Below are 10,822 nucleotides of genomic sequence, written 5' to 3'. Positions count from 1 at the left end.
TAAATGCCATTTTCTGGAATTCTGTGCAGTAGTGACGTTCTGCAGTTACTACTTTTGGAGACCTCTGTTGTATGTTCATGGTACCCAGTCCCAGGACTGCAGTCACATGCTTGACATACGTAAGATACTTGCTTAAGCACTTTCTAGAAAAGTTAAGACTTGTCACCCCCTGGGAACAGGCAGCTTCTGATACTGTTTTACTTTTAATCCAAAGATACCTGAAACTTGTAAGGCTGTTGCAGCCCCACTTCCTCAGATGGAGGTAGCAGAATTCCTGCAGGAGCAGGACAGCCTCTTCCCACATTTCTCATGCATTCAGCATGGAGAAAAGGTTTGATATATTTTTTGTTTGACCATTTGGGGATGCTGCCACAGAAGTTGTCTGAACCTTTCGTATGGTGGTAGTTAAAGTCTAGCCTGTTAGTAGCATGCATGGTTCCATAATGCCAACATGTTCCAGCAGAGCTGTGCCAGGATTCAGGAGACCCTGTAGTTTAGTTTACTAATTTTTTGGTGCTTCCTGAATGTTCAGATCAAAAACCAAAAAACAAAAACAGGCATGGAAAAACAAAACCACAATCAGATTCAGGTTTCTATTTCAGGCTGTCCTTGTTCTTCTGTTCTCTGTGCTCTGCCAAACTGGGTCTTTGTTAGAGTGGCAGATTAGCAAAAAGAAGCAAGCCTGGACCTCTGATCCATCAGTGTAGTATCTACTTCTTACCGAAGAATACTCCAGATCAAAATTTCTCTAAAAGTTTAGTTGTTTCTGCCACTGTTGGATCCTGTATTTTGATTTCTGTGAACATACAGGTATCTGGAGTCCTGCAGCTCTGCTTTGCTTTTCTTCAGAATGTGATGATTTTTTTTTTTTGGTAGAATTTTACACAGATTGAATCATTTTTTTCAGGTCACAGACAGGTCTAGCTTTACCTGGGTCTGCCCAGTGCCTCAGAGACCCAGTTTGTCTGGTTAAGCAGAGCAGGTTTATTGAAGACTAGTCCCTCATTTCTCCACCTGCAGGGTGGAGAAACGGTGTGCTCCAGCAGCACAATTGCCCATGCTCTTACCCGCTTGGTTACCCTTTGGCTGCTAGTCCATACATCCACCTAGGCTTTGCTGTCACACCCTTTCCTCAGGACATGTGGCCATCACAGTGTAGAAGTCTCCACCACTGGCTGTCCTTTCTCGTTTTCACTTTTTGGGACAGGTTGGTTGTGAAAATCAATGAAGAGTTTGTGGATTAGAACACCAGCAAGACTTCCCAGAATTGGAGCTGTGACGGGGACCCACCACCAGTTATGTCCAGCCCTAAAATAAAACACAGAAGAGGCAGTCAGTGAGCCCGACTGGAACTGCTGCCCTGCCACGTCATGGCACAGGGTGAGGTGAGCAGAGTCTGCTGGGGCAGGAGCAAGATGAGCAGAGGTGTCTACTCCCACTTCACATACTGCACACTACAACTGGCTTAGACACATTCTCTATCCACTAGCATAATTGCTGGAGGGAGTGTCATTCTCCCCATGGGCCTAGGAAGGGGGCTCCGCACTGTGTGCAGGTCTCATGTTCTACTGAAAAGGAAGATCCTGATGTGTGATCCTGGTGATTTTGACTGTCAGACAGACACACACACCCTGACCTTTTTCCACCACATTTCCAATAACTTCTGCACCTCCTTTACCAAAATCTCAAAGATATATTCTGGAAATTTAATGAAAATGGGCAGCCAGGATTGAAGACTGTGCTAATACCCTCACCATGGGAAAAGCTGTAGCATGGCACCATCTTACTAGATAGGGCAAGGCAGGATTTCATCTCCAGATTCAGACATCTAAATCTAGGAGGGCTATTCAGCAATCCAGCTGTAAGTGCCTGCTTTCAAGTGAGCAGAACCACTCTCCAGCTGCAATAACCAGCTAGATCTCCAGCTAACAGGTAACCTATTTGGTGCCCAAATTGAGGTATCTGAAGGTCAAGATGAATCCCCACACTGGAGAATTAGTGTACCCCAAATTGTGCGTACGTAATGCATGGGGCTGCTGTCTGCACAACCCTTGCTCTCTGAGAATGAAGAACACACTCTGCAGCGATACCATCACTTGGTCCAAAGAAAAAGGCTTCATGACCATTTTATCTTGGGCTTATCTCCTCTCCTTGTGAGCTGAGTGGTGTAAAAGTGAAGCGTGTCACTCACCTGAAGACATCCATTCCCCAGCCAGCAATTGCGGTGAAGATCCTGGGGGGCAGGTCCCGGGAGGGGTTTATGGCATAGCCTGTGTTCATCCCCATCCCCAGGCCGATGCCCAGGACCAGGATACCCGTGAGCAGGGCCTGTGTGCCTTTCAGGGCTCCATTGTTTTTCTCGTCGTGGATGATCAGAATGCCCAGGAGCAGCATCACCGTTGCCGTAAACTGCAGGAGGAAAGGGACAACTGGTCAGGAGAGAGAATGAGGAAGGCAGGTGGATCCCAGCCAGCGGAGAGGAAGAGACTTCCCAGAATGGAAGGGCAGGTGGGATTCATGGTCTGATGAAGTCAGGGAGGACCCCAATGTTATTCCCTCCTCACAGGTGGACTTTATAAAACTCTTGACTCATTTTCTAGCAAAAACATCTCCACCTCATCACCAAAGATGCTCTATGGCTGATACGAACTTCCCAGCACTGTCCTCTCCCTCCACCTTTCAAGTTAGGGACATGGGTTATTTTAAGTACATTTCGTCGAACAGAGGCAGAGCAACAAGAAATTGCTAATGAGACAAATCTGATCCTCCCTAGAGGGAGTGATGTTTTATATAGCCTGTTACATTAGCCCTTTCTGGACTAAAAGCAGATGCCAGATTCTCATCTGGGAAGCTGAATCTCCTGTCTGTGACAGTACGTAGTTGGCATTTGTAGGTCTGCAGTGGCCCAAGACGTCAGGAACTGTGGTTTGAATAGAGGTGATGACTCCTGTTTCTTTCTGCTTCAGAAAATGAAGCTGGAGAGCCTTGGACTGCTTGCAGAGATACCAGCAAAAGCAGAAACTCTGCAGCTCTTTGACAAAGCACTGTCACTGTCATTTGGTTTCTTGTGCAGCAAGGACACTGCATGCCCCACAGGAGACTGAGTGATCAGGTCCCCCCCTCCCTGTAAGCTCTCCAGCTCCCACCGTCCTCCTCATCATGCCCAGGCAAGAGTTTTGTCAGCTTGGAGACAAAAGCACAGACTTCTGCAGATTTGAATTGGAAGTGAATCTTCTTTCTCCAGTGTCCCAGTGCTCCGTGCCCCCTGAAGCATCCCCTTCCTATTTCTGGGCATCTGGACATTGTGTTGTATGCTGGGAATCAACTGTACGCAGTCTAAATTGGACTGTTCAAATCCCAGAGGTTCAATCCAGACAGGCTGTGTTCGTGTGAAGACAGTCCCAGGCCCTCTGTGCCGGTGAGAGGCAGCCAGCAGAGCTGCCTGGGAGCGTGGAGCAGGTGTAGGATCCAAAAAGGGGAAGAGCAGCTCTGGGAACTGCCCAGAGGAGAATCAGAGTTCCTGATGAAGCTCAGCTTCTCACTTCCCATTGCTTGGGCTGCATGCAGGGAAGGTGTTTGGAGGGCACTTGGACCACGCTGTAGACAGCCTGCAGATGTTATCCTTTAGGCTTGGCCACCAAGGTGCCTTGGGTCCTACCTGTCAGGCACCTGCCCAGATGGTGGGCTCCTTGCAGTTGACGTTGTGACTGTGTCTGCATAGGGAGCACTGTGAGTCCCCTGTTGCAGACCTGCAGTAGCACCTGTTACCACCCACCTGTTGCTCACACACCACAGCGGTCCCCACTAACCTCTGTGAAGAAGCCCCCCAGCAAGGATACATAGGGAGCAGGGTAGGTGGAGAAGATCGACGCTGTGGCAGTTGGTCCTGTCACTGTAAAGTTCCCCTTGGTGTAGTCATACAGAGCATCTAGGGAAAATGGGAATTATGGGAGTTAGCACAGAGTTCATCCCACATTGCACGTATGCAAGGCCACCTGTTGCAGACAGCACAGACACCAAGAGGAAGAGAGGCAATGGGAGATATGATGGAGGTGACACACCCCTCACAGCGCATGATCTCACTGATATCTGTTACGTGCAGACTTCGACCTGCAGTTGCTTCCTTACACCTACCAGCTTGAGGCAGGCTGGATACTCTGCATGCACTGGAGGCCTCCATTGCTCTGCCCCTCGGAGTCTGAGACATGCTGGAGCCAATGGGTGGTGGGTCTTCTGCTCACAACTCAAAACTGCAGATGACTGCTGTCCTGTTTTCCACAGACCAGCAGAGTCCCCCAGAGCTCCAGCTGTACCTAATACATGGTAGTCCACCTAAGTGAAGCCCTTGCAGACCCTGGAAGCAAATTGTTGACAAAATGCAGCTACTGGCCTTGAGTTGAGGACAGGTTTTGGCAGTGGGAATGCCCTGAGCTAAAAGGAACTATGTTCTTCAGCAACTGCACATCCTTCCCAGAGATATCTCGGCCCTGCTCTGGCCTTGAGCTATGAAGGTCTGTCCCACAAGCCAGGAGCTCGCCCTCCTCACCCAGACATCATGCTGAGTACTGTAAAAGGAAATATTTTTGACAAATGGTGAGTTAAGACTGAAATGGTGCTCACAGCAACCCCTGTGATAAAGACACAACCATACCATAGTAGAGGCCAAAGACTGTAGCTGCTGCTGTAAAGGAGCCCAGGAACTGGCCGATCAGATAAGCTGGGAGCTTTCTCCAGGGGAGGTTTCCTAAAATGCAGTGTGTGAGGGTGATGGCAGCATTCAGATGAGCTCCTGCAAAATCACAGCAAAAGAGAGTGTCCTTGGTGCTGATGCAGCTGTTTCGGAGCATGTCCCACACCCCGCAGTAACCACCCAGACCTTGCTCCAGAATACCAAGACTCTCCCAGGACAAACTCAAAACTGACCCGTTTTCCCTGGGCAGCTGAACAATTCAGGGCAGAGACCTCCCAGTTTTAGTCCTCTAAAAATCAGACAACCTCTACTTTACTGTGTAGATCACAGGCTGCCTCAGTCATCTCACCTGTCAGAGACACCTCTCTTGGCACGGCATGAATTTCTCTATGACTTTCTAATTCAGCTTAAAGGGAGCCCAGAATTTAGACTCATCACCCACCTTTTATACGGCTACAGGTAGATAAGGCAAATCATGTCCCAAACAATCTCAAGGCCTTCCGAAAACATCTGATAGACAAGGATCCTGGCAGAGCTGAGCACCCCAGCTGACAGGAGCTGCAGTCCCTTAGCACATCTAGCAGGCAAGGCACGAGACGCCGGGGAAACAAACAGCAAAATCAACCACTGATGCCCCATATCTTCATGTCTGCAAAGCAAATCCTACACAGGGCTATTGGCAGGGACTCAGATTAGCTCTTAGATGTCACTGCATTGAGAAGGGGTTACCAGGATGGTCAATCCTGGCCAGGTCATGGTTGCTCCCACTAGTGTGGAGCAGACCCTGTCCCTCCCTTGTGGAGTTTGTAATCTTGGACTGCATTTCCTTACATCTTTTAGTACGTGGCTTTCATGCAGTGCAAGACCAGTTTTCCCTGTTTTGAGGGGATGCTTTCTGTGGAGGAAGTTGGTATCACAGTGGTGGTTTTGGAGAAAGACTAAGTGAATCCAGGTTTAGTGCCCTCGGTGCAAACCATGTTTGTTCTCCAGGCCTCATCTCCCCATGAGTCCAACGGAAATACATGCTTTCTCTTGCCTGGTAAGTATAAACTTTGGGGGTTAGTAAGTACTCCAACCATAGTGGCCTTTTCCTACTCCAGAATCATAAAGGGGTAAAAGTCAAACAGATGTCATCTTGTCAAAGTGTAGGACAGAGTGAAGTGAAAGTGCATGTACCGCCCGCTACAGTCCTACAACCACAACTGAAATGAAGGGATACCCCTTTTTCTTCTATCCTCTGATCCTTTGCAGGCATGACCAGCTGTTTCAGAGATCACAGGAAACATCTTGTGACACAAATGGAGCCAAATCACAATGCCACAAAGCCCACAGGCAGGCTCCAGAGCCAACCTGTTGCTCGCTGAGCTGAGACCCTTCCTCCCACCTTCCAGCCCTCAGCAGATCAGCTCCATCTCAAATGTCACCTGGACTGCAGAGACCTACTTTTCCTTAGCCCACTTTCCCCAGGATGTCTCCACCAGCTCCAAAAGGACAGGGAGACCCAAGACAGGACTGCTCCATGGAAAATATTTCCTTTCCAAGCCATCCCCAGCCTTGGACATCTCTCTACTCCAACAGTTCAAGAGCAAGGACTTGCCTTAATTTTCTGACCACTGCAGCCCTTAATCTCTTCTCTTGGTGCAAATGAATGCAGAAATTGCACAAGGCTGTAATGGTCTGTCATGTGAGAGGTACAACCCCATTGCCCTGAAACACTACCTCCTGCGTTCGTGTGGGGCGTGTGCGCATGGGTGTGCATGATAAGGAGAAAATTTTCATACCATTCCTTGTTGCAACATCAGCAGTATGCTCTCCTTTGCAATAAATGATTTACTTACCCATGGGTCAGATTGGCAGCATGTTTTCAGAGGTCCTTATCTCCTTGGGCCATGATGGCATATCCCAAGTGCCTAACGGGGGCACTGCTGAAACCTGGCTCCACTGACCGCAACAGGAAGGGATGGCCAAACCTCTACCGCTCTCCCTGTCCAGCTTGCCCCTATCTCAGCTCAGGACACACACTTGGGGTCAGCATACTGCAGGTATGATGTGCCCGTCTTCTCCCCTGCTGCTCCTGACCTTGCGGTGCCATCACAACTCCCTGGCTTGACCTTACACCTGCCACCCCCTGCAGACTTGGCTGTGGACACTGGGTCACAAGGCTGCCCCTCGTTACAGTCACCAGACCTGCTTTGCTCTTCTTGCCTGAGGACCCTAGCACTGCTTTTTTTTCTGGTGAGGGCACTGCCATGCCATCACCCGCCCCCTCCGCAGCCCAGTTCTGCTGCCCCCGACACACGTGGCCTTTATGGGCCATAGAGATGTCCTATGCTCAAGTGTCCCACTCACCAGAGATTCCTCCTGCCGCATGGATGCCCAAGGTAACACCAATGCCAAATCCCAAATTGATGCTCAGATGCTGTCCAAAGTCTCCTTTTCCTAATACCACTTGTGCCACAGAAGACAAGCCAAAGACCTAGTGCATGGAAAAATAAAGAGAGAAAGGGATATTAAAAATAATGTTGTTGCTGTGGTGGGCTGAGCTTCTTTGCTACTTTTTCTACAGTACTAACAACAAACTCCCAAAGACAGGAAGACTCTTAAGCCCATGGTCAGGAGATGAAATGAGAATGACCTTCCTCTGCAAAAAAATGGGCAGATAACTGTATTATTCCTCATTGGTGACCATCACGCCAAACCAGACACTCTGCTCTGGGGTCGGTACAAGGGAGACAAACCCCAGCCACCAACACCAAGGTCCTGGGCTCGACTGGGATCACTCACACGGCCGTGGTGAGGGCGTCTGCACCTGAAGTGGGGGACATGATCCAGGGGAGCACCACTGCAGACCACCCAGAGGCAGTGCCCAAGCCCAGTGGAAAGATGGTGGGCAAATTCTTGTTGTCTTTCTTTTCCTGGTGTGAAATTTATTGGCTAAAATTGTAGTGTGGGGAGCACATAGCTATTTGCCAAACTCTACTCTAATTTTGGTAACTTATTCTAGCAAAACACAAGGAAGGAAATTCCGGTTTTACTTTTCCTTTCAACACATATACTTTCAGTTTGAAAACAGCAAAAGTATCAATATTTTTTTAGTGACTAAAGGGAAACCAGGAAAAAAACATTTAAAAAAGTAAACACACTCCAGCAGGAAAAGACATTTAAGAAATTGCTCTGGCCTGAAAGTAAATTCTATTTCACTTTTTTAATGTGGTCAGAGGGTGGAAAAATCAGTTCTTTGCACAGCTCTTCCACTGAAATCTGGAGAAGGACAAAGCTGCTCTTGAAGTCTCTGCCTCACAAACCACTGAGGCCTCGGAGAGCGTGTCCTGTTCCTTGGACTGCACTGATATTTATCCAGGGTGACATGTCCCTCCAAGACAAAAAGAGTCTGTATGCATCTAAGCTTCTGTTCTGGCCTGTTCTGTTTTGACTCGGATCTTTACTGGCTGCTCTGCCTGGATCCAAATTTTATCTTGTGCGTCTGCTCTCCCTCTTCCCTTTCAGGCAGCGCCAAAATCCCCTGTTCCCCAGAGACACTGTTCTTATCTTGTTTGTGTACACAGACCACCCTCTGTGCTCTGCACGGGGCTACAGCCTGCATGGTGTGAGCCCTTCTCTCAGTCTGCCTCAGCAAAAGCCCCAAAAAGCAGTGTCTGGGATGTCCCCCAGCATCTGCAGCGCCCTTACAAAAACTTTGCCTACTCATCTCTCAGCTTTTCCAAGGCCGCATCCAAGAGAAGCCAAATGCATAAGGCACAGGTTTTGCAGGACGGCGTGCAAGTGCAGAGAGGAGAAATGGCTGGTGCAGCTGAAGAGCACTATCCTTCAAAAAAACCACAGGACAGGCCAGAGATTCTGTTTTTCAGCACAGATCAAAACCTCTGGTCTCTTCCTCTATTCTCGCTGTCCCAAAATAGCCTTTTTTTTCCTACCTCCCTACTCCTTGTGCTGTTTACTCCCGCTGCCTGGCTCCCTCCTTTACGAACGTTGCCTGTCTGTTAAAGCAAGAGGCCCTGGCTGAGCGCTGCCATCCAACTAACAGCCAGCCAGGCATCCCGGAGAGGCATCCATGCGTTCCCAGTTGCAGTAAGGGTGTGGGGGCTGCTAGAGAGTTGGATGGTGGATGCTACGTTCAGATGCTGGGTGCTGTTTACAGCCAGCCGTTGATGGGGGTCCATGTGCAGTGTTCTGCCTCCCACTCTATTCCCTTTTGGGGATCCAACATGGCCTGCAGGCTCCAAAATCTGCCTTGGACTGTCACAGTGCAGAGAAAAGTATCCATCTCATGCTGCTTCCCAGAGACAGCCCTGGTAGGACTCCCCTAAACTTGATCTTTATCATCTGGAAACTGCCACCACCAAAAACCAAAGGGGATGGAAAGGAAAATGGTTTGTTCAGCTCCTGCTGAGAAATCACAGATGTCTGTACTCTGACTTCCAGTGCGTGCAAAACTACCTGTGTAGTAAGGAGTGAACTTCGAGGAGGTGGGTGTGCAGTAAGATGTCATAAAAAGCAAGCATCCTTTGCACATGCATCGTTGCCCTTGAAAATAAGCACCTTTATCTGTACAGACAGCAGTGTCAAAAGGTCCCCATGCTTACACAAATCTTATCTTCCTCCTGTGCAAATCTCCAAGTACGAATTATTTGGATTATCCCCAGCCCTTCCATGCCAGCCTCCACCCAGTCTGAAGTGTCCTCTCTCAGCCCAGCGGCACTTGCAAACTACATCCAGGTGTAGTAAGCTGGCACAGGCACTTGATGGACCTTTTCAGAGGGAGGATCTCATTTTGTTATGTTGGTCCAACACACAAAGGCTCTGGTTCTGGTGGGCACCTGACCTCCACCAGGGATCAATTCTGACTGCAAAACCTTCCTCAACCTCTCTCCAAACATCTCTGAAGCCGCCCGAGAGCTCAAAACCACTTTGCTTTTTCTGCGTGAAACAGATCCCTCAGGCAAGTGGGGAGTTTCTGTACAATTTGGGTAAGCACAATTCATTTGCCAGCGTAAGAAAACCAAAAGCGAAATCCTGGCATGCTTTACACCTGGTAATTATGTTTCCTAATGGTGGGTTGTGGCTCCAGAGAGTTTCACAGGCGTTCATTACCCTGGCAACCCCAAGAGGAAGGTGGATGAATGCTATTCTTATTTCTCAGAGGCTGTCAGTGATAGAGGAGTCAGGGTCTGCTTCCCAAACCCGTGCAGGACCCCCCAGCCACACCACTGCCTCTGGCACAGCAGGAAGAAAAGCCTCAATTCACTGCATGGGATCTTTCAGGGGGGTTTGGCAGAAGCATTGTGTTGGCCCATCTGACCAACCATGGCTCTTTGGTTTCATTACCAGACTCTTCCTCATTTTTTTCTTAGAAGAGAACTGAAACAGCGGCTGATCCCCACCTGCTTCACCCTCTCCCAGCACCCACCTCCCACCCTCCACATTGCTTTTTTCCTCCAGAAGGGTTTTGACAGATGGCCTACCCGACAGGAAGCTGCCGCCCCACCAGAGCAGAGGGCTGAGCAGCAGCAACCAGCTGCTAATCAACCCTGAGGATGTGGTAGGAAACTGCTGACCTTACAAATTGCTGCTGCAAATGATTACCGTCTCACTCACCCTGCCACGCGCACACACATGCTCATGTGCACAGACACACACTTCCTGGGCCCATCTCCTCCTTACCATGAGGATGAACATCCCCAGCGCTTCTGCCAGAAGCTCCCTCATGGTGCCACTACGAATCGTGAGCGCCTTCTGAATCTTCTCCAGCATTTTGCTCTCCGTCTCCAGCCTGCAGTCACGGGAGCTCCTGTTGTGACAGCACACTTCATTGCGCTGAGCTAAGTTACCCTTTGAAACTTGGCACCCTCCCTTCACCCCCAGACACCTTCATTCATTTGGTTAACGATGAACAAGCCAATAAAGTAGCAGCTAGCTTCAGAGTCTTTCCACATATGTGTACCATCCTTTTAAAACTCTATGGTAAAGGATGCAGTATTTTTGCTACTGGAGCACAGCAAACTCTGCGCCTCCACCCAGGAGCAGCCTATCGCCAGAGTGGTGGAGCTATAAATAGCCTTGGTGTGCTCCTAATACCTCTGTCTTTCTCCACAACTTTTTCCACAGGTTCTG

The 10,822-nt window shown here is 49.2% G+C and overlaps 1 protein-coding gene across 1 annotated transcript; it reads right to left on the bottom strand.

The window, feature by feature from the left end:
• Nucleotides 1-1,148: 1,148 nt before the first annotated feature.
• On the bottom strand, nt 1,149-10,462 carry LOC309683384 (aquaporin-7-like; the record flags this gene model as incomplete). Its single annotated transcript, XM_082497661.1, has 6 exons — nt 1,149-1,308; nt 2,192-2,409; nt 3,810-3,928; nt 4,652-4,789; nt 7,040-7,166; nt 10,373-10,462. The coding sequence occupies 6 exons, from the start codon at nt 10,460-10,462 to the stop codon at nt 1,149-1,151; spliced, it is 852 nt and encodes a 283-aa protein (XP_082353787.1).
• Nucleotides 10,463-10,822: the final 360 nt, after the last annotated feature.

Source organism: Vanellus vanellus (genome assembly GCF_965231255.1).
Source record: "Vanellus vanellus genome assembly, chromosome: Z".
NCBI lineage: Eukaryota > Metazoa > Chordata > Aves > Charadriiformes > Charadriidae > Vanellus > Vanellus vanellus.
Note: the sequence above shows the minus strand (reverse complement) of the source record. Positions and strands in the feature narration are given on the sequence as shown.